This window comes from Malania oleifera, chromosome 12 (genome assembly GCF_029873635.1).
Source record: "Malania oleifera isolate guangnan ecotype guangnan chromosome 12, ASM2987363v1, whole genome shotgun sequence".
NCBI classification, from domain to species: Eukaryota; Viridiplantae; Streptophyta; class Magnoliopsida; order Santalales; family Ximeniaceae; genus Malania; species Malania oleifera.
The window spans coordinates 79,687,067-79,711,787 of record NC_080428.1 but is presented as its reverse complement, the minus strand read 5'-3'; the positions used below and the strand labels follow the sequence as shown (position 1 = coordinate 79,711,787).

Sequence of the window (24,721 nt, the reverse complement as noted above, 5' to 3'; positions counted from 1 at the left end):
ACTTCTCAGTAAGAGAAAATAAACTAAATACAGCCGTATGACAACATGAACATTTAAAGTGCTTATACATATACAGTATATTTCATAACTCTGGAAATAATCATAATATCATACTGGATAATCATGTACTTTCTCATTTGTTAATAAATCATAGCATACATAAGCATCTATTATAACTGTAATACTGAAAATATACCCAGGATGAATAGCTAGCTAATGTCATATATTACCCCCCATGATGGGTTGTGCAGCCCGAAGGCGGGACCCGACAATGGCTGGCCGACCACTGCCGAATCAAGTATGTCTGTAAGTACGATGAGCCCGCCACACCCTGGTCTAAACTGCCAGGTGGACGTTCACACTCTATTGAAAGCCACATCGACTATCCATCTCCCATCCCCTCGTGGGATGGTTAGCACTAATCTGACGTAGATATCTGATCTACAATATAGCTACGGTACCGAGTCCTGAACTAAACTAAACTAACATCCTGATTGTAATAACGTATAATACATGAACATACATAACATCATCACGACCTCGTGCCAAAAACATAGATATGGCCTCGCGCTGAAATCATAAATACGGCCTTGTGCCGATAGCATAAATACGGTCTCGTGCCGATAACATAAATACATGGCCTTGCGCCAAAATCGTAAATACGGCCTCGTGCCGATAATATAAATATGGCCTCGTGCCAGATACGTTTTAGGTATTTACATTCTGAAAATAACTCATTTATCATACATTCGTCAAACTCATTATAGCATAACTCGACTTTTCAAAATATTTGAAAAAAAAATATGATTTGCTCGTAAAATCATTCATATTATGATTCACTTAACATAAAAATAATGTTCATGCCACACATATGCCGTTTAAAGTCATGCTTCATATTCTAAAATCATCATTCCTGGCATCTCATACATACATATACATTTTAATCATAATAGCAGTATTTTCCAAACATACATTTCATATGTGATAAACAAAAATAGCATAGGTTTTTCTGAAAATAAATGTGCTCATAATTAATCTTAACTGGCGTGGAAAATATCTGCTTTTATTTATTCCCTTACCTGGCTACTGAGAAAGCCCCAAAAAATATCCTAAGCTAACCCCCGTATGATTTCCTAATTAATATCCTGAAACTCAAAACTCCTAGTATAAATTATCAGCATTTTCATATGTACATCAATTTTTATAACTACCATAAAGTATAATTTGGCTTAAAAAGCATTACCTCAACCCAAGGATGATTTCCAACTTCATTTTCTCAACGATCCGCTCCGGCAAACTCGTAGAGAACTCCGCCAGGAGCATCATGGTAGCCTCAAATTTTCGATCCGGCGTAAAGCTAGCTCAAAATCGAAAAGAAAGAAAAAGCTAGCTCAAAATCGAAAAGAGAGAGTGAGAGAGCCGAAGAGGAGAGAGAGTGGAGAGGAAGCTTCAAATGAAATAAAAATTGGATTTTTAGTATTTATAGACAGCAGAATTCATCAACAAGCCCGACCCTCGTCGACGAGTTATTCACAAATTTCGTCGATGAAATCCAGTCTTTGTCGAGGAAATTCAGTCAGCTCAAAATCCCCCTCTTGGTATTTTCTCATCGACGAGGTCCTGTGTTCGTCGACGAAATCCTTAAAGCCTTCGTCGACGAAACCCAGTGTTCATCGACGAAGTTTGGCAGCTTCCTTCTTTATTTTTGTTTCTATTCCCTTTTTTTTATCATTTAAATTCCATTTTAAATTCGGGTCGTTACATGGCGCCTAAAAAACTTTGGCATAATATGAAAAGTTGATTCCTTCTTGATATTGTAATCCTCAAAGTTCTACCATCCTCGACTTGCTTTTCAATAAAGATTAGCTTTTGCTGGTACGGGGGAATTCATTCATTATCTTAAATCTCTATTAGCCCCAGGGTTTTATTAGTCAAGTTTGAATGATAATAAACAATTATGCACTAATTTTTTATTTTTTATTTTTTATTATATTAAGTTGTGCAAAGTAGGGATTAAAAACTTCAAGATGATTTAGTAAGGTGAGCTTAAATAACATTTTAAAACCATAGTCATATTGTATTTGATCTTCTTTATAGTTGTCTAAGTTGTAAATTGTGTTAATCTCACATAAAATATCTTTAAAATGACACAAAAAGATAAAATGAAAAAATAAGGCAAAAATGAGAAGATTGTTACAAACACTCTACACAGAACATTCTTGAACCTTAAACCGGTCAAATGGTCAATTGAAAGATTATGATAGCAAACTGATTTCCTTACACCAATTAATATGTCAAACCAAAAAGTGAAATGGTCAACTAATCCTATTTTTTAAACACACAACGATTAATTCAAAACTACGACCAATGATAGGATCGATCACAAATCTTAAAATGTTCTAATTAGCAAAAATCACTTTTTTTTTTACCATGTTATATATGTGCCCAATAAAGCCAAGTAATCTCGAATAAAAAGTTGAGAAATAAATCCTCTAAACTCGATCATTAGTTAAACTAAACAATCAGCATTGATTCATGATTAGTAGTAAGTCCTATTTCTAAGCTAACTCAGGAAAGTCATGTTTAGATGATAGGAAATCGTCTCTGTGACATACAATTTCAATGACGCGATTTTACCAAAGAAACGAACCACAGAGAACGAAAATCGTGTTTCAGATTCTATCAAAGGTAAAAATAATAAGCACAAATGGTATAAATTACAGCAACGGGGAGGAGGCAGAACAGAAGCAAAACTTGTCTGAAGAAGTCACGTGTACTGACCGGGAAGCACCGGAGCCACTGAACACGTTCATTCAGAGAGAGAGAGAGTGAGAGATGGCTTTCAGTCCGAAGCGAGCGACGGCGGAGCTCCGGCACTCAAGCTCGCTCGGGAGCCGAGCCTCGTCGTCTCCTATGAAGCGAGACGAAGACTCCTCTCCGCTGATGCCGGAGAACCACCCCGACCAGGACGACGATGACGATCGCCACTCCTCCCGAGATCGTGACCGTCCATGCTGGTCCAATCTGTTCCCATTCGTCGCTGACGAGCCTAGGGCTCTGGTACAAAATTCCAAAATATCGCTCCTGGTGATATTTATCGTCATTCTCGCTGGATTAATCTCCGTTTCCTCAATTGTGAATCGGCTGGTGAGTCCTCCCCTTTTGTTAGCTTTGCAATTTGGTGTCGTTTGGTGCTAAGGAAAAGCACACCAAGGAGTAAAACAGAGTTCTGAAGTTCGCCTTTTGTTTTGTGTGAAGCTCCGCCAGAGAATTTACTTATTTGCTTATTTATTTTGGGGTCTTGCTTAGTTCCTTCCATAATTGAATGTTGTTTATTCGTTATTTTGATATTTGGAATTTGTTGGTTGCAAATGTACGTCTGCTTGCGACCTGCTTGTTTGCCGAGATTTGACAAAAGGGGTGGGAGGAAAGAAGAAAAAAATTAATGTTTTGGTTCTTGAGAATGTCTGTTCCTGATAATACTATGAAATACAATGGAAAACAATGCGAATGCAATGAAAATTGTACATTGGATGTTATAATTCAGAGAGGAGTCACTGATGCGAAGTTTTGTGTTATTTCAATGGAACAATGGCATAGAATTTGAAGTCATTCTCATTATGGATTCATAAAATTCATTACATTGTTGGCTTTTGGTAATAACGGTTATTTTTTGGTTTAAATGATTTTCTTCTATTATAATCATTCTATTGTTAGGAATAGACATTCTATGAACCAAACATAACCTAAAATTTTAACTTTTAAACTATTCAAGCGAATAAAAACCCATGCTTAACCTCCCGCAATGCATATTTGTTGGGTAAAGTTCTCACTGGTTTCAAAGCTTTGTTTTTATTCAAAAAAGAAAATGTGTTGTAAATTCTGAGGCAAGAATACATATTTGCAAGTAAGTGTTTTTACTACATTTTAGACTCTAGTTTAATTTAATCAATTGCCCGGTGGTATTGTTAATTTTACATTAGTAAAAGGGCCATCTGTGCTGTAATTACTGAGAAATATCATATCAGTGAAATATGTAATTTGGTCTTGAATTTTAATTATAGTACTGCTATTGTATTTTTGATTCACTAACTACTCTTTCAATTTATTATAGAATGGTGCATACTTGTGTCAAAAAGATGGCATTGTTCTTCACTGTCCTCGTGTAAGTTTGTAAAGGATTTCATAGATTTTCTTCCCCTGTTTGGGAATGTTTTTGTGATTTGTGTCATTGTCACATTTCAACTGTCATTTATTAGGTTAAGGAACCTCCTTCACTTTGGGAGAATCCTTATTCAGCTACCACATCTTGGAAGCCTTGTGCTGAGCGCCGCCTTGGTGGAATATCAAGTAACTCAGGTTTTTGTTTGAGAGTCTATTATCCCGTATTTTCTAAGAGATGTAAACAAGGGTAATTTCATTAAGCAGAAAATTAGGATAATCTTATTTAGTATAAAAAGGTGAGAGAACTGAAATATTGTTCATTCTGTTTATCAAGGAAATTTATGGCTCCTTTGTTGTTGTTGAATGGTTTGACATGCCTTAATTAATTTATATGACAACTTGTCAAAAAATGTTTACTCATGTTTGTGTGATTATTCATCACTAGATATTTCTATGTATAATTCCATGTGGCTGCACTTGTATTGATGTGATTTTTTATTTTTATTTTTTATGTTGCATACCAACAGATAGAAGTTGCAAAATGAGTTATGCAATTCACATATCATAACATCCTTCATATTTTTGCAGTTAATGGATAAATCTTTGTTTGCTTACAAAGACCTATAACATAATGTCTTTTGCTGTGTGGGGTTGGGGTCAGTGGTGAGATGGAGCTCTATAGTTTTTTTTTTTTCCTTAAAATAAATTTTAAATTCCCTTTTGAGATCCTAGCTCATTTTTCATCGCCCTTGTCATACAAAATTAGCGTGTAAAGACAATATTGTAAAATTTACAAACCATTTTGTCCTGATTAATGAGTAAATATGCTTCCTTATTAGGTTTTTTTTTTTTTTTAAATACTTGGGGGCGGGGGCTCATGAAAGTAAATTTCAATATTTACTAGCTCGTGAAAGTAAATTTCAATATTTATTAAATCTATATTGTTTTTTTAAAAAATAATTTCAATTACATCTATGTTGTTTAAAACATTAATTTGCTATTGAAACCACATGAATTGATATTGGCTTATGTTCCATTAAAGGTGTGCTTTTTAATTGTGCCACAGATGGATGCTGGTGAAAACAAGAGGAGTTGCATATTCTGTTTGACATAACGTAGTTTTTTTTTTCCCAATAAAAAATAATAAGAGTTTCATGATTTGGTGCTTTGGCACCTGACAAAAAAAACTTCCTTATTTTTTTTGTTTTAAAACCAACTGAAATTTCATTATTTAATCATGATCTCATAGATTTTGGTTACAGTTATTAGATAGCAGATTGGCTGGAAAGTTGGAAAGATGTACGACTATGCCAATAACTAAAGAAATCATTTAGAAGACTGAAAATCAATAAAATCAATTGCACTCTGCACATTTACTGCTTACTATCCTCTGTGTGCTAAACCAAAACCTTAGTGTCTATAGATTTGTCCCCTGCAAAAGCTCATCTGTTTCTCTCCCTACACAGTGGCCAAAAGAGCAATGAGATGGGCAAAACAATAACTCTTCTTTAACTAAACCCAAAACCACCCCCAATGAAGCTAGCCATTTTACACAAGTTTTAGTCCACACACCTTCTTGTGCTCTGGTATGATTCCTGTAACAATGTTAGGTATTTGCTCATAAAAAAAAAAAAAGGAGACAAAACTACCTTGTTGGATTTCTCATTCATAGTTATTGAGTTACATTTTTTTCCTGGTCATTTTTTTCTTTCTGCCCATTAATTTTTTTTTTTTTGTGGACTTTATGCAGATCCTCCTCCTGAGAATGAAACAAATGGCTATATATTTATCCATGCTGAGGGTGGTCTAAACCAGCAAAGAATTGCTGTATGATTTCTGTTCTTTTGAAGAGTCAACCATATTAGATCTCTCTCCCTCTCTCTCTCTCTCTCTGCTTCTGTTTTCAGTTTTTACAGATTTCCTAGTATTCCATCAAATTGATCCTTAATATATTACATTCTCTGTATGCATGTGTGTGTGGATTGACTGTATTACATTCTTTGGTGTGCGCGCTTGCACACTGACTCTTGAGAAAGTTTCTGTTTCATTGCAAGGGGGCTAATATGGAAGTTATATAGAGTTTTTCAACTTGGAGATTTTTTGTTGTTTTTTTTTTCTGGAAATTCTGATAAAATTAAACAGCCTGCTTTGGTTGAGCCCATAAATCATGATTCTTCTGTCCTGGGTTGGCTTTCTCCTATACTAACAAACCCAAAATCAATGCATTTCTTTATTTAGGGACATCAATATTTTTCTGCATTCAGCTTGATTTTGGACAATGATTCCTGAAAGAAGAGTTTAAGCACTTGCAATGTAGGCTAAGTAACAAACCATGAGTGAACTTGTTAATGTAAGTGATAGTAGGAGGGGAAGGAAAGGAGGAGGGGGTAGAGCTAGGATAACTCTGATGGAGACATATTTGTAAGGATTTGACAAACTCCCAACTTTTGGCATATATTGCCATAAACAATGCGGAATGGAGAAGAGGATTCATCATTCATGCAGTTGTCTAGTTGACCCCATCTAGTCAGACTTAAAAGAGGCATCGTGGTTATTGTATTCCTAATGAAATAATCTTCGATCTTTTGTTTAAGTTTTTATCTTTTGTGAGGCATGGTGCTAGCTTCATTTGCTTGTTCCCGTACAGTTTTCCATTGTTGTATAGCATGAACTTCCATTGAATGATGTGCAGAAAATTTGTTGAATTGTTATATATATATTTTGATTGGCGAACAGAAGTTACATAATGCTCCTCAACAATTTACTATTATTATGTACGTTTGCATGCATGCAGATCTGCAATGCAGTTGCGGTGGCTAAAATCATGAATGCCACACTAATATTGCCATTGTTGAAGCAGGACCAGATCTGGAAAGATCAGACGTGAGACATCTAACCACTATTATTATTGCATATTTTGTTTTATAAGCTGTGTATGACTGTTTTTAATACTTGCATAACTAAACATCAAGTAATAGGTTATCATTTTTTGTTATAGCAAGTAAGAAGAAAAATAATATATCTTTTGAAATTATGGCTTCAAAGATGTTTCTGGAATCAATCTGGGATACTATATGTGGCATAGGTGTTTGGAATTTGCAATATTGGACAACACTTTTAACACATCTTGTGTAATCCCATCTGCCGCTACTCCGTTCCATCTATATAGCATCACTGTTGCTGCCACTGCCACCATTACAATCAAATCTGTGTTGAACCTCCATCTACCCTGCCTCTGCTTCCAGTATGGTCACAACCACATCAGCCTCTTGAACATATTGGACCACTCAGATCATGATGTTGTCACTGCTTTTGCCACCACTTCGAAACTACCAGTAGAACCTCCTTCCGTGAACACAACCATCATAATATTTGCCTATTTGAAACAATTGGATCCTTATTGTTACAATATGCATGGCATTCCTCCTGTTGTGTTGAGCTTAATAATTAGTTGCAAATGCTAACTAATGTGTGGGTTTTTCTTTCTGAAAATTTTCCATTCACTTTAATTTACGGTATTGTTGTCATTCATTGCTTCCAACCGTCTGATTGCAGCAACTCTAGTGCCTGAATTTCCCTTCAATTTTTTTGAATGTTTGCAGGAAATTTGAAGACATCTTTGATGTTGACCATTTCATTGACTACTTGAAGGGTGATGTGCGTATTGTTCGTGATATACCTGAATGGTTTTCTGATAAATCAGAGCTATTTACAAGTATAAGGTTTGTTGGTTTCTTGAAAGTGTAAAATTCAAATACATCGGGCCTTGATTGAATGAATCAAACTTAGCTCAATTTCTACAGACTGAAGAATGTACGAAAATGAAAATCAGGCACCTGTGACTTGTCTGGCTCAATTGTTGAGCAAAGTCTTTTTATGCTCACTACTGGGAGTTTAGACTTGATTTCCATTCACTACAAATGCCATATAGATATGTCCTCTACATTAGAGTCTTTGTGTGCAAAGGATGGAGGATAATTATAAGTTTTTAAAGGAAAAAATGATGGAGAAAATTTGCTGGTGGAAATTCTCACAGTTATTTCATTTTAAAAAATCTACTTAAATGAATTATAGATTTTAAGTGCACTCTTTTTCTGCCAAGCATACATAATGATTTTAATATAGATATGTTAGTGATGTTTGAAGTGGTCTATTACAACCTATAGTGGGTCCCTTCCTCTATTGACTGGTCTATAGGCTCCATGTGTAAAAGTGATTGATGCTGAAATGAATGACACATTACGGAAGGTATCGAGATGCCTCTAAGCTTCCTGGGAGGGTGAGAGGCCCAGCTGTCCAGGATGCCACTCAAAAGGGGTTGGACTATTGGCAGCAGAATGTGCATCAGTCATGGGCAGAATATGCTGCCTTCATCAATGTGATGGTAGCTCATTGAGGTTTGACCTTCAACTTCTATGTGACTATTTCACAGGGGCTTGACCAGGTGACTATGGCTTCTGAAGGTTGAACGAGATGTGTTTGTTGTTCTCAAAACCTATAGGGGTTGGTGCATGATCTGTTCTAGAATAGATCAATGCCGTGAGAAACTATTGGTCTAATATACAAGCCAGCTTAGAAAGTATACAGGCAGCCTGGGTGAGAATGCATCCATATATCTGTCAGGGATCCTTGTGTCAAATTCCCTTGGATGCCTCTTGGTTCACGGATCATAAACAGTTTGAATGACATTCCTGGGAGTCTCATTCCAGGAATGCCTCCTTGGAATATTTTTGTTTGGTTCGCTTTGTAAGATTTTGAGGAATGTATGTAGAATGCCCATGTTTTGTTCAAATGGGAATCATGTCAGGTATATGAAAAAAAGATTACCATTGTACCTTAGACTGTTTATGAGCAACGCTTGGAAAGCAATCCTATTTTCAGTGCAAAAGCCTACTAAGAATGTCTATGAAATTAAATCCATGTCCTAAAATTTTCAACCATCATAATTGAAAAAAATTCAGCACATGACAATCCAAACAACCAAACAATGGGGCATTGTGGGTGATATGGTCTAAAAATTTCAGTATTATTATGACATAATAGTATTACTTCCATTTTATTTTACATAATAAAAATTTATTATTATGAATGTAATAGTGGTGTGTAATAATACTATATTATGGGGTCTTTAATGTCCAAGGACAAAATATGGGGGCAATTTAGTTCCAAAAATAGGAAATGGATGAAACTTATCCATTGTGGCAATATGGTCTCAAAACTTCAATTTACTATGACATTATAATAATATACTTCCATTTTATTTTGCATCATAAAAATTTATTGTTATAAATGTAATAGTGTTGTGTAATAATACTATATTATAGGCTCATTAATGTCTAGGTCCAAAATATCAGGGGCAATTGACTCCCAAAAATAGGATACCTACAAAATTTATCCATGTGGGAGCATGGGATGTGAGAGTACCCACGATGTTAGATTTAGTTCCCCAAAGAAACATGGGAATGGGATTCCATGCCATCACATTCCCAAAATGTTGGAAAGTAGTGTGAACCAAATGGCCCTGTAAGATAGGGAAATTGAATTTATTTCTCAATATCTCCATCCTCCTTTTGTCTTCTACTTGCGCCCTTTGGATTGCCTCACTCACTTTCCCTTCAGGCCAAGACTCTTAGGCTCCATTTGAAACTTGGAGAAACATTAGGGAAAGGGAAGGAAAATATGAAAGAATCCACATTTTCATGTTTAGTTATCATGAAATAGGAGAGAGAAAATAAAAAAAAATTACCGAATCAATGAACAAAAATTTAATTTTACACATTGTTAACATTTACTTTGTTTTAAAAATTTTAAGCATATTAGAACAATTTTTTATTTTTTATAGTATTTGATATAGAAGGAAAATATAATGGAAACTGAGTTTCCTTCCTATTTTCCCCTTTTTTTTTCTTCTTTTCCCCAAACAAAATCCTTGATCCAAATGGACCATTAGTCACCTCAGAATATTCTCTAAGTAGATGCTTTGTCCATCATAGAATCTGGCCATACAAACCTTAAGACTTGAATTAAGCCTAATATGCTGCATTTTTAAAACCTCAGAAGTCGATCTGTTGTTTTTTTTTTTCTTAAATCACAACTCTCAAGTATTAGAGTTGCCTGAAACTTCAAGGTTGTTGTTGTTGTTGTTGTTTTTTTTTTTTTCTGTAATAATTAAAACATTGTTTTAACGCTTCCTGAAGTTATGTCTATAATTTTCGCATCAACAATATTACCTCTAGATTTTTTTTTTTCCTTAAAACTCTTTAGGAATTTGGGTATCATGTGAAAGTGTGAAACTGACTTTTCAAAGCTTGTGCGGGTAGTGGGATCTAACTTCCAAGAGGCAATTCATAGTGCCACTGATATTCAGTTGCTCAATTATTCTTGTGCGGAAATTCTAGAGATCCTAGTAAAATTTCCTACTTTATCAGCTGTGTCTTGCATAGACACCCAGGACTCCAAATGTATCAAATTTTACTTGAATTTTATTGATTGAAAATTACACAAATTCCCTAAGGCATTCTATGTCATGTGTGACAGACGGACAGTGAAAAACATTCCAAAATATGCTCCAGCACAGTTTTACATTGACAATGTTTTGCCTCGGATCAAGGAGAAGAAAATAATGGCCCTGAAGCCTTTTGTTGATCGACTTGGGTGAGCCATGGATGCTGTAGAGTATTACACTTGTTGGCTCCTAATTTTTGGTTCTCATTTACTGAAATTGACTTATGAGGAGTCACTGTGAACATTCTCTTGTTCAGGTATGATAATGTTCCTCCAGAAATCAACAGGCTTAGGTGTAGGGTGAACTATCATGCTCTGAAGTTTCTCCCTGATATTGAGCAAATGGCTGATCAATTGGCATCAAGAATGAGAAATCGAACAGGCAGTTCAAATCCTTATATGTAAGTAAAGTGGGTATATTATTTTGTGAAAGTTGGCCAAACCAGCTTCCTAGATCTGTTCTTTCTCACTCTATTCTACTTCAAATCCTTTATGCAGGGCTCTTCATCTTAGATTTGAGAAAGGTATGGTGGGTCTATCGTTCTGTGATTTTGTGGGAACAAGGGATGAGAAAGCTAAAATGGCTGTCTACAGGAAAAAGGAATGGCCTCGACGGTACAAGGTAACTCAGAATTTTAGCTCTTTGCCGTTGCTTATTGGGGTTGTTCAGAACGTAAGATTAGAGAAGTTGATGTATGAGTATAATATGCTATCTCTTTGTCGTGTTTTGGCTTGCAGAATGGGTCACATTTGTGGCAACTGGCCCTGCAGAAGCGGAAGGAAGGACGCTGCCCTCTTGAGCCTGGGGAAGTGGCAGTGATTCTTAGGGCTATGGGCTATCCTAAAGAGACACAAATTTATGTTGCTTCTGGGCAGGTCTACGGTGGACAGAACCGGATGGCACCACTCAGGAACATGTTCCCAAATTTGGTAAACCTCGTAAACTTCATTGTTTGCCAGTCTAGAAAATCTGGTTGACTAAAATTATATCACCCTTTCTTTGTTTGGTTTAGAAGACTGGGTGGCTTTGAGAGATAAAAATTTTGATGATTCACCGGGGGGCTTTTGTGTGATCTTTCGTTTCCTAGTTTCGCCTGTTAAGTGTTGTATCTTGATTTAGAGGGAGTAGTATGAACAAATGTTTCACTATGAGTTCCATTTATATTTGCTTACTGCCGATAAACCATCACTTGAAAACATTACTAAGGCACTTCATATTTTAAAACAGAATGTCAATATTGTCTCACCATGCTCATGTTAGCCAAGGTGGTTGATTGGCAGGAACACTCAGACCAGACTACCTTCAAATTCTCTGAATATTTCTTTTTGATATGTTATCCAGTTTCTTGGTTTGCACTTAGCTTAAGGGTCTATTGCAGGTCACGAAGGAGGAACTGGCAAGCAAGGAGGAGTTGGATGGTTTCAGAAAGCACGTGACGAGCTTGGCAGCCCTAGATTTCTTGGTTTGCTTGAAGTCCGATGTCTTCGTGATGACCCACGGGGGCAACTTCGCAAAACTGATAATTGGTGCTCGTAGGTACATGGGTCACCGGCAGAAGTCCATAAAACCAGACAAAGGGCTCATGTCTAAATCATTTGGAGACCCCTACATGGGTTGGGCTCCCTTCGTGGAAGATGTTGTCGTCACTCACCAGACACGGACTGGATTGCCAGAGGAAACATTCCCTAACTATGATCTCTGGGAGAACCCTCTGACTCCATGCATGTGTAGAGCCTGACCGCGGCAACTGCACGTATGATGATTAACAATGAGATTAATTTTGTTGACACTCTTGAAAGGAACGTGTGCGCAAACACTGGGAAAAAGAGAAACGTGCTCTCGTACTTCTTGTATGCAAGGAAAAAATTTACACAGAAAGTTAGGACAATCATAAGGTGACAGCGAGGAGAAAAGGGAAAATTGCTTTAGGCACGAGTGTGTATGATGGCAGGTGCTTTACCATGATTTCTAGGAGACCCTTGTTCACTGATCATTTGGTGTGAAGCTCTTTCTTTCTGGAGACCGATTGCGGTCGACTCTGGGCATCTGAGAACCTTCTCCTTTACCCTTTTTGAGTGATATTATGTAGACTACAGCTGCAATTATTGTGCCAGTTTTATAGTTGTGTTGTAATGTGATTTGTATTTAAACGAAAATTTCCCCCTTGTTACAAGCTCAAATCGACAATGCCCAAGCAAGAAAATTATTTACTCCAATCTCAATTATGATGCTACTTAATGTCTCTATGGTAGGCACCCAAGCCTGCACAATTTGTCATGTTTAGGAAAGTGAAAATAAAATAAAATAACATATACATCAAATTAGTGAGCAAAAAGTTTTATTTATTTTTAAATTTCTTTTAATTTTTAAATCATGTTTGAACTATTTCTTTTTTCATGTATATGAAAAAGTAAATTATTTTGTATTTAAAAAAAAAAAAATTGTTTCGTAGTTGGGAGCTAGTATAGATTTTTATTTCTGTCAATTTAGATAAGTGTAATACAAAATTATACTTTTTTTTAAATATATATATTAAATTCTCAAATATAATATTAAAAAATATTACGAGTTTTATAAATACTTTTGAGCTGTTTGTCCCAAAATCTTGAAGAATTATGTAAATCATGGAAAAGAATTGATTCATGAACAAAAACAAAATCGTAAAGAGACGATTGGGATTAGCATGAGGAAGGAGTCACTACGAGATATGGCTGCCAAAAATAGCAGTGCCCGATTTGTGTTGCTTAAGAACAAAACGACAGCGTTTCATCATCAAAGCCACTAGGTGCCGGCTTTATCCCATCCCAACTCCCCAGCACTCGTGGATCCACCATGTGAGCGGACCCTACGTTCCCAGTCATCGCTTTGATGATGTCGTGAGATCTCATCCTCTCGTACCTAATAGATCGGACGGCGCAATGTTCCCCATGCTCCCCCCACCGCCTAGAGCATCGACCAGCTTTGCCGGCCCACGTTCTATTTACCGCACGCTTATAGGGACCCGCTCCTTAGAAGCCGATTGCAGTGGATTCCTCTCCGCAGCGGAATATTACTCCTCTTCTTCTTCTGCTCTTTCTCAGGCAGGACCAACACTGTTACGACTTACGACGTTTAACCTGACAGAATGGTTCAACATCGGAGCCACTGTTCTTCATTAGCACCGTTAACTACGTTAACGCCGTACACGTATTTATCCTTATCCTCTTCGAAGCCTTTTTTTTAGAATTTAAAGAACAGTGTTAGTAGTTCGTCGCACTGTCGTTTCTTCTTCAGGATTAGGAACCATGAACGCCGTCGTTTTAAGCTCTCCCTTCTTCTTCCTCTGTTTATGCCTTTGCAGGTGCTTCTCTCCTTCTTTGTTCTTCTCATTATCCTTTTTCTTTTTTTTTTTTCCTGCGAATATTTTGAGTTGTTAACTGTACGCATTGATTCAGAAATTTAAATAAAAATACCCATTTCAATACAAAGATGGCTGGGCTTTTGATTGTACATTTTTGTGATTTCCAGTGACGGGTTCACAGAAATTCCGATTTGAAGTGATCTCTTGCTTGAATTTTAATGCATTTTCAGTACCAATTTATACACACACACACACACCCACACGCGCGCGCGCGCGCACACACACACACACACATGTACACAATTACATATATATTTGAATTATATTGTTCATTTACTTGTATCATATATTTGATGAAATGCATTTGATTGCAATGGCATTGTGGAGCTGAATATACAGATTTTTATGCACTTATCCCATGTTTGGTAGACGTATTAGATTTGGAGTTGGGTAGATTTGGAGAAAATGTAATACAAATTGTATTATACTTTTATCAAAGTCACCAAAATCCAAATCTAAAGCTCAAAATCTATGCTCCCAAATGTAGTGTCAGCGAAAATTACTCAATTCAGGAAATCAATGCAGTGATTGGATGAATGGAGGGAACTTCAATTAATTCATTCTTTTTCCTAGTAATCGGATCCTCTTTTTTAGTGCCATACACTTGAGTTTCCAGTGTAGCAGCAGGGGAAAAACTTCCTAAAATTTTAAATCACGAGACCAATGTGGAAAGAGCATACTTCAATTGGGAAAAAGATTTCACAATGTTTGCTACAAGTTTTGGTACTTGAGGCTTCTAAGACGTCAGCTCTGTAAATTCATTAGTTTAAATGACCCGATGGCTTGGTACCCAAAAATATACCTAGTTGATGATATCGGTCACAGTTTTTCAATGCGTGTTTGTTAAGTGTGCCTGTACAAATATTGGGTTTTCTTGGGGTTAACTGGTTTTACCAGGCATCTGACTTGTGCAAAGGGGTGCCAATTTCAGGGCACTACTGGAAACTCAATCTGTGAGACAATTTAGACGGGCTCACTCCCCACCGAGAGGTTGGAACTCATACGATTCCTTTTGTTGGACCATCTCCGAAGAAGAATTCTTGCAAAACGCAGAAATTGTTGCACAACGGTTGAAAATCCATGGATATAAGGTCTCTAATTATTACTTATAACATGTTTTCGCGGATTATTCTTAAAGTATCTTCTTCTTCTCTTTGAAATATGATTATTTTTTTTGTGTTTTGTGTTTGTGGCTTGTAAATCCATACAGTATGTTGTGGTGGATTACCTTTGGTATAGGAGAAAGGTGGAAGGCGCTTACACTGATTCTCTTGGATTTGATGTAATTGATCAATGGGGCAGGGTGATTCCTGACCCTGATAGATGGCCATCATCCAAAGGTGGGAAAGGGTTCACCGAAGTTGCCAAGAAAGTGCATAGCATGGGTTTGAAATTTGGGATTCATGTTATGAGAGGTATAAGCTTGCAGGCAGTGAATGCAAGCACTCCCATCTTAGACACCGTCACGGTATTGATCTTCCTTGTGATAAATCTTCCTTTGTTCTCTTTGTTTAGGCTACATCCATTGAGGATTTGGGGAACAACTAACTATAGAATACACTATGTGCAAATTTGGGCGGGCATGTGTTATCAGGAAATTCCTTGACCCTATGTTTGGGAAAGGCCTTGGATTTGGATTTGTGTGTATTTGGACAAAATGCCATACAAAATTATCTTGAATTTTGTTCAAATCCATACAAATCCAAATTCGAGGCCCAAAATCCATGCTCCCAAACACAGCGTAAAGTTGTGTTTTGGAGCATGTATTTTAGGCCCCTGAATTTGGATTTGTATGTATGTGGACAAAAATGAGTATAATTTTGTATTATATTTTATCCAAATCCACACAGTCCAAATCCAAGGTTGGAATGCCAAGTTTCAAACACAAGTTGAGTTTTAAAACACTCAACCTTATTTGGGAGCTTGGATTTTGAGCTTTGATTCAGATTTGTGCGGATTTTCCCAAAGATGTAGTACAAAAAGTGTTGAATTTTGGTCAAATCCAAGCAAATTCAAATCAAAGGCCCGAAATTTGTACTCCCAAACACAGCCTCAAGGAATTTAAAGCTATCAACACAAAAAATGTGCAATGTAAGGCCCAATATTTCCTGCCTCTAACTTTATTTTTCAAAAGGGCCGTGCATATGAAGAGTCTGGGAAGAAGTGGATTGCAAAAGATGTGGGGATCAAAGAGAGGGCTTGCGCATGGATGCCTCATGGTTTCATGAGTGTAAACACCAAGTTGGGTGCTGGCAGAGCTTTCCTCAGGTCACTCTACACACAATATGCTGACTGGGGTGTTGATTTTGGTAAATATGACAGTGTCTAAATGGAATTCATCTCAGTTAAATTATGACTCTATGATCATCACAAATGCATGCTATATGTCATTTATTTATACTGTGTTTGGATGTTCAAGGAATATAATCAACTTTTATATTGCATTTGAGATTAGCTCATTTAGTTTTCGTAGCATTTGTAATGAGTTTACTTCTTACTACCTATATTATTATGTTTGGGAAATGGGAAATAATGAAATTATGTAGATCACTTTTTTAGTTTATAGTTGGGTATTCATTACTTCATTCAGTAATGATGTCATTCCAATGGATTTTTGTCTCCAAATGTTATACTAAACAGATCATTCAATTGCCTTTGATTTTGCTTTTTTCGTATTTTTGTTTTGTGTTTTTTCAGTGAAGCATGACTGCGTATTTGGTGATGACTTGGATGTAGATGAGATAAACTTTGTGTCAGAGGTAAAAAGCAACCTCCTTTTATGTAACTTCATTAATATTGCTGACTGAAGTAATCTATGTGGAAGGAATTAAATTGTCCTTAAGGGGACTGCAGAGAGAAGAAATGATAGATGAACTGCCTGCAGGTTCTGAGCAAACTCAATCGCCCCATCTTGTATTCTCTGTCTCCTGGAACCAGTGTGACACCAACCATGGCTAAGGCTGTAAGTGGCCTAGTGAACATGTACAGGATAACAGGGGATGACTGGGATACGTGGGCAGATGTTGCAGCCCATTTTAATATTGCGAGGTAGAAAAAAGTGCCCTTCACTTCAGTTTGGGAGCATTACAGTTTAGAGACAAATTAGTTTTCAATTCTTTATTCTCGTGGTGCAGTTCAATTGCTTGTCCTTTCATATAATTTTTGAATATTTATAACCCATCAGTGTTGCTCTTCTTTATTTGATTTAATGCATTTTTCTTGAACAGGGACTTTTCCAATTCTAGTATGATAGGGGCCAGGGGTTTGTTGGGGAAATCATGGCCGGACTTGGATATGCTACCATTGGGATGGCTTACGGATCCAGGTGATAAGTGATGGCATTTGGCATGGCTGTTGTTTTTCTTTTGTGTTAAAAGTATCTGTTCACATTGAGGTCATTATTAAGATGGAATAAACTAAATCCTAGAAGTTGCATCAGAGTGCAGAGTCAGAAAGGTTCTTCCAATCAATTACCATAATTAGCTCAGTGATTTTACTTTTGAGGAGCAAAGCATGGATGAACCCTCAGTCTTAATGTTGTAGCATGGTGCACCATCTTTCAACATTATATATTTGGGGAAATGCTTTCAAATTCTTCAGGGATTGCTAACATAAATGAACTCACAAGTTAACAGTGAGAGCATAGAGCTCTTAGGATTAGGTCCGTTCATCCAGTCAACACATTAGTCAATTGCTTTTCTATTTTCAGGATGATACTATGCTTGTTAGTTGCTTTTTGTAGGAGTTGATTAGATATGCTTGGAGCACAAGCTTGTGGAGAGCATCGTCATAGTAGATCTTTGCATCCAATTAGGTCAAAAGCTTTTAGCAATCACCAGTTCCATTTAGCAACTTCTACCTTAATAGCAATGTTGTGAATAATGGTTTGGTTGTCCCCAAAAATCCACAAGACATTATTCTCATGAATTCGTGATCGAGCATTAAGAGTTGCTTTATTTGCTGGAAAATTTATCTGAAAAAAGTACCAATACATGTATAGTTCAGTCTATCTGGATTTATGAATGTTTCAAAAATGAATGAGATCCCGCTGTTTAAGTTTAATTATTTTATTTTGTACTAGGTTCAAATGAAGGTCCACACAGAAAATGTAGGCTTAATATACATGAACAAAGAACTCAGGTATGTGAATTTATCTACAATTGTAATTCTTCATCTACTTTATATATATATTCTCACTTTTTTCCACCTACGAATTTATCTTGGCAGATGACTTTGTGGTCTATGGCCAAGTCTCCTATCATGTTTGGTGGGGATTTGAGAAATCTTGATGTGGCTACATACAATATCATCACAAATCCTACAACACTTGAAATAGACGCTTTCAGCTCAGGCAACAAGGAGGCATGTGAACACATCAAATTGTAAATATTTTATGTAGGAAAATAAGCTCAGTCAGAGTAACATTTATACTTTGTTGCATTTGCAGTTTCCTTATATTACTGGTGAAAAGGGTCTCAAAATCCAGGACTTCTCTGAGCATTCGAAAAATGAGTTGGATGTGACTGCCATGAACACGCATGTTTTGGGTCTCACTAATTGCAATAACTACAAAGCAAAAGGTTGGTCCGTTGAAGCTCTTGACCAAGATCTTGAACAAGTATGCTGGAAGGAGAACTCAGGAAGCAAATTTCCGGCTCCTTTTTGCTTATATAAGAAAAAAATGCTTTTAGCATCGTAAGAATGCTTCATGATCTTTCCATTAATTCTTTCAGGCATTTGTTTCTTATTGCTAATATAACTGTATCTATGATATTATTATCACTCTTCACTTGGTATGAATGCCAATTTAGAGATGAAGGACTAATCTATAAGCAGCAATATCGAGGGAAGCTCCATTTATTAGCAACTGACACCAGGGAGTTCTGCTTGGATGCATCTCCAAGACGGAAGCTTACTTCGAAAGAGTTCAGAGAAAACTCTTTTTCGCCTTGTAGAATGGTTGCTAACCAGGTATCTTTTGGTCCCAATTTATGAAATTGATACGGAATATGAGGAACTCATTGCTTGATAATTCTACCAATTAATATAGGAGTGCATTTGGGAACATGATTGTGAGGCTGTGAATATGAAGTTGAGGTTGTGTTTGGGACTATGAATTTTGAGTGTTGGATTTGGATTCTTGTAGATTTGGATATTACTCGGTATAATTTTGCTCTGCATTTTATGCAAATCTGCACAAATCTAAATTCAAGATCCGAATTTAAGGCTCCTAAACTCATGGTGAGTGAACTTCAAACAAAAGTTCATATAAAACTGTACAGAACTTGCCCAAATTTCAATGCTCTTACCTGCATTTGGGAGTATGAAATTTGGACCTTAGATTTGGATTTGTGCGGATTTGCATAAAACGTAAACAAAATTGTGTTAAATTTCTTTCAAATCACCACAAATCCTAATCAAAACTTTGAAATCCATGCTCCCAAACACTGCCTAGTTTTGTTTTAGAATGAAGGCTGACTCTCCTAATATCTACAGATGTGGGAATTGGGCCCCAATGGGACCCTCACAAACGGTTACTCTGGCCAGTGTGCAACAGTACATACAATTAAAGGTGATACAATTTGCATTGATTGCATAGACATATTTCTTTGTATTTTTAAAGATAGTTAAAAATTTTGTATCGTTTTTTAAAATTATTAATTGATTGTTCATTCAGCTAATGCCGGACCAACTGGAATTCGCTCTTGGGTAGCAGCTGGAAAGAGAGGTATACATCCCTTATATTTCCCATTAATTGACTGAAAATAATATATCTATTGGTTTTTTGGGCGAGTAGAATGATTTCAATGATGCTCCTAGGGCAATGGAATGGTTTATGGCCTGTTAAGAGGTTTTTACAAAGTTTAGAGAGAACAGAATGAAGAAAAATAAGGGAACCAGAAGATCTAAGCACTGTGCCTGGCAACATATTTTCTACCAAATACTTTTCTCCAATTTCTTAAATGAACATGTATTTGCAAATTATAGGGGTTTCTTGTTCACCAGACAGTGTAGAAATGAAGTTTTGAACTGTTCTTAAACTGATGATAAACTTCGTTTTTTCTTTATCCAGGAGAAATATATGTTGCTTTTTTCAATCTGAACGCAGAAAAGACAGTGATATCTGCAAAGATATCGGACCTGGCAAAGGTGTTTCCTCGTAGAAACTTTAGTGGGGTTTCGTGTAACCATAGCGAAGTATGGAGTGGACAAGACTTCGGCGTAACGCAAAGTTTAATATCGATTGCAGTAGAAATACATGGGTGCGCACTATTTGTTTTGAATTGTAACTAGTGCAGAGTAAATTTGAACTTCTTTTCGGCTTTAGGTGCCAAATGCTGTGTGTTGTATTTTGTTTTACTGGACACAGATTGTGTTTTAGTAGCTGGCAGTGGATGAAAGCTATAATTCCTTCATTCATTGGCTTATGGTTTTTGTTGCAGGCAACTGCAGTGACCATTTACTAGTTACTACAAGTACTTTCTATGCATCATATAAGTACTTATTATAAGTACTTATATAGCATAGAGACAGAATATAGCATTCAAACTTTTTCTTTTGGGTCTAGATGCCATATATGCTGTCTGTTGTATTTTGTTTTACTGGGTACAGATTGTGATTTAGTGCTTGGCAGTGGGTGAGAGCTATAATTCCTTCATTCCTTGGTTGATAGTCTCCGAGGCAGATTTTCATAGACTGTAATGACCATTTGCTACTATAAGCTTTTTACGATATAAGTACTTATTTGTAAGTGGTATCAAACGACAATGATCAAATATGACATTTATGAGAATAACTCAAATTGTTATGAACACAAAGCTTACCTTGCTCCTAATAAAAATCGTTACTGATGCAAAATTGTTATCTTGTGTTTGGTAATTTAGAACACAAACTTTCAATTCAGGCTTGTTTAAATTTTCATAAAATTATATCGAGTTCCGTTTTAATTTACACATTCAAAATTGAGATTTGAAACGCCCATCTTTCCCAATACAAGAATTAGAATTCTGAAGGCAATTTTATGTTGTGAACTGTTCAGAAGCTTGGGCTTTCATGTTTGAATTTAGCATGGTATGAATTTTTGTTTTTATAAATTTAAATTTGAACCTCCAAATTTGTATTCCAAAAATTACCCAAGAGAATTCTGTAATCACTAATCCAAATTATGATTGCGGCCACTCTTGCCTCTCCCTCTCAGACCATTTCTATACTTGCCAACTTTTGACCTTTCCAAAAATGAAAGAGAGAAGTGTTGAAGACTCCATAATGGCTGAAGTCACCACTGAAGTCATACCCAAAAAATCTGTACCTATCAGGTGAGGTGCCTTACCTTGACTACTCCACCCCACAAATTAATGGCTACAAGTCTCTTCTAGCCTCCTAGCCCTAGGCTCACCACTAAATCACTAACATGACTTTTGTTATATTGATTTTTTTTTTTAAAGTTATATATATCTAAATTCAAAACATAAATTTTATGTTGTCAAATATAATTGATTAAAATTTTTAGATCCAACCAATTGGTAGAATTTAAGGCTTTTAAATTTAGCTAGTTAGTAAAATTTTGGTGCTCCCTTGTGAAAAATGATTTATTTTTTCAAGTTTTTAAATAATTATAAAAATATTATTTTATTATTTAGTTTTTGAGATTTTTTTAGAAAAATTTAAAAACAACTTTTTATTTGTTTTTTGGGTTTTCTATGTGATGTTGAAAATTTTAAAAATAAAGTCGTATTTTTATAATTTTTGAAAATTTAAAGATAAAAAACAAAAATTGTTTTCAACGATCAAATTCCTAGTCTTCCATCAATATTTTTTCTTCTTCTATGTACAAAAATCCTAGACTGTCTTGTGAGAATGAAACACCATATGTGGAATTTATAGATACATTACATTTCAGATGTCTAGGTGACTTTTTAGTTTTTCCTAAATACATATTTGGAAGTACAAATTTGGGGCTTTGGTTTGGATTTGTATGCATTTGGATAAGATATAATTACAAAATTGTATTAAATTTCCTTCAAATTCCCACAAATGCAAATACAAATCCCGAAATCCTTGCTCCTAAACACTTTATAAGCCTAATTAAAAACTTTGAAATCTAATGTTTGATTTGAAGTTTATAGATCTTTTAATCAAAATCTAATATTGTTATAAAAGATACAGGAAAATAAATAGAGATGAAACAAAAATTTATGTGGTTCGGCTATGCCTACTCCACGAGTGGATGAGATCAAAACTTCACTATTTCAGGCGAAATTACAAAATGATTTGAAACTAGCCTTGTACAAAATATTGGAATCGGCCTTGTACAAATATCTCCTGTCTTGTACAAGATATCTCTTTTCTCTTTATCTCTCCTCTTCTTTCTATATACCTACTTACTTCAAGCATGCAAATGTGTATACAATCATGCAATGTGTGTCTTTCAAATGAGTATGAGTGGGTGCCCTTTTATAGGGCAATAAGGATAGTTAAGCATTTATTGGGGTGAAAAACCAAGGGGTGGAAGATGGGGTGACATTTATATTTTTCATAACACTCCCCATTGGATGTCACACATATATTAACTCCTTCTGTTAAGATCTTTAAGATGTCTCATTCTGATGAGATAAACAAATTTCTTGAATATTGTAATAAGCAAAGTTTTGGTGAACAAATCTGTTAAATTATCACTTGATCGGATTTGTTGAACATCTATATCACCATTCTTTTGGAGTTCATGTGTATATAAGAATTTTGGAGAGATATGTTTTGTTATGTCACCCTTTATGTATCCTACTCTTAGTTGAGCTATACATGCAGCGTTTTTTTCATATAAAATTATTGGAATATCCTTGATTGATTGAAAACTACAATTTGCTTGAATATGATAAATCATTGATCTGAGCCACACGCATTCTGTACTAACTTCATGAATAGCTAGTATTTTAGAATGATTGGAAGATGTTGCTGTAATCGTTTATTTTACTGATTTCCATGATATAACAATTTTTCCGTAAAGAATTACATATTCAGTTTGAGATTTAGCATTGTGAGGATCAGATAGATATCCAACATCTGCATATATATCCTATTAGTTGAAATTTGAAATCAAATAAGTAGAATAGACCCAAATCATATGTACCTCTCAAATAGCGTAGAATGTGTTTAATTCCATTCTAGCAAATACAATGTCAGGCCTTGTACAATTGGCTAGATACATTAAGAGAGTCGATTGCACTTAAATATGGTACTTCAGGACCAAGTAATTCTTCCCTCATCATGAGGTCAAAATGGATCATTCTTAATATCAAGTGATCGCACCATCATTGGAGATCCCAAAGGATGAACTTTGTCCATATAGAATTGTATGGACAAAGATTATTGTAAGTAGGTCTTGTAACGCCTCGAACCCGAAACTGGGGTTTAGTGTGACGACTGGCTTAATTTCCACATTTTTTTTTTCATATTACAAAATCACAACCCTTAACTCAGCAGATCATAATTCACCTAGACCCGTGGGTACCATGGATACATCAGAACACATAACGGAAGCCTAAACAGTAGGAAACATACAATCACAATATTATGAATACGAAAACATCCATCACATTACCATAAATACCAGAGTCACTATATCCACTGTATTTCAGTATATGTATTCCAAAAACAAAATCTAGGGACATTCCCCACAAAATCCAACTGTCCCTACTAAAAATTACCCTTCAAGAGGGCAAACAAAACAACACTAGATCAGCGGGGCTTTTCCCGTTCTCCTATCTGGGGCTCCTGAAAAGTTTATAAAATTTTGGGGTGAGACACCTCTCAGTAAGGGAAATAAACTAATACTAGTGTGTGACAACATAAGTATTCTGTGTTATATATACACCATACAGAACATATTCAGTAACTGTTTTGTCAAATATGGGAAAACATATATATCATCAAAACATTGACAAAACATGGCAGAACATACTGTATTTTCATAAACATATTTCATCTCATATAATAATAATACAAAAACATTCCTGGTAGGTTAACTGGCTGTTGTCATGTATTACTCCCATATGACTGGGTTGTGTGACCCGAAGGCGGGACCTGACAATGATTGGCCGACCATTGCCAAGTCAAAAGTACAGTTTGTAAGTCTGATGGGTCTGCTAGACCTGGTCCGTACACTAGGGGCACTTACACACTTCTTAAAAACCACATGAACCATCCAATCTCACGCCACTTCGTACAGCAGCATTAACACAAATATCATGATCATGAAGACATGGACACATAGCAACAGTACCGTGCAAGTGTTAGCCTAAACTAAGGCAACCAGATTCTGATATCATATAACATATACTGAAACTGTGATACATGAATATCTCATATCATTAATTATCAGATCAATCATCTCATTTTGCATATTTACGTAAATCATGAAAAATCATCGGCCCATACGTCGGTATTTCACATTAGCTCTTTACCTGATTCCTGAAAAGCCCCTAAGAAAATATGTCCCGCACCTGCAGGGTTCTCAACTCAACACTCTGGAAACAACATTCCTTATAACTAAAGTTCAGTATTTCTACATGTATATCACTTCCTACAACTGTCAAATAACCAAATGCTGAGTAGAAAGCCTTATCTTGGATTTGGGATGGTTTCCAACTCAGCCC

At 35.9% G+C, this 24,721-nt stretch overlaps 2 protein-coding genes across 3 annotated transcripts; both read left to right on the top strand.

Moving 5' to 3' along the window:
* Nucleotides 1-2,714: 2,714 nt before the first annotated feature.
* LOC131144275 (protein PECTIC ARABINOGALACTAN SYNTHESIS-RELATED) lies at nt 2,715-12,885 on the top strand. 2 transcript variants are annotated; one of them, XM_058092817.1, is made up of 11 exons: nt 2,715-3,147; nt 4,115-4,165; nt 4,260-4,359; nt 5,915-5,991; nt 6,959-7,047; nt 7,767-7,886; nt 10,702-10,818; nt 10,926-11,069; nt 11,167-11,290; nt 11,407-11,598; nt 12,048-12,885. In XM_058092817.1, the coding sequence occupies exons 1-11, from the start codon at nt 2,836-2,838 to the stop codon at nt 12,405-12,407; spliced, it is 1,686 nt and encodes a 561-aa protein (XP_057948800.1). In that variant the 5' UTR covers nt 2,715-2,835; the 3' UTR covers nt 12,408-12,885. The 2 variants fall into 2 exon arrangements, with proteins under 2 accessions (XP_057948800.1, XP_057948801.1); XM_058092818.1 differs by having other exon boundaries at nt 2,744-3,147; nt 4,260-4,350.
* A 660-nt stretch (nt 12,886-13,545) lies between these two features.
* Nucleotides 13,546-20,645, top strand: LOC131144274 (uncharacterized). The gene is made up of 14 exons (XM_058092815.1): nt 13,546-14,009; nt 15,001-15,160; nt 15,280-15,537; nt 16,204-16,378; nt 16,767-16,828; nt 16,954-17,117; nt 17,297-17,394; nt 18,151-18,209; nt 18,297-18,431; nt 18,517-18,764; nt 18,881-19,040; nt 19,566-19,641; nt 19,747-19,797; nt 20,143-20,645. Exons 1-14 carry the CDS (start codon nt 13,954-13,956, stop codon nt 20,361-20,363), a joined length of 1,923 nt encoding a protein of 640 aa, XP_057948798.1. The 5' UTR covers nt 13,546-13,953; the 3' UTR covers nt 20,364-20,645.
* Nucleotides 20,646-24,721: the final 4,076 nt, after the last annotated feature.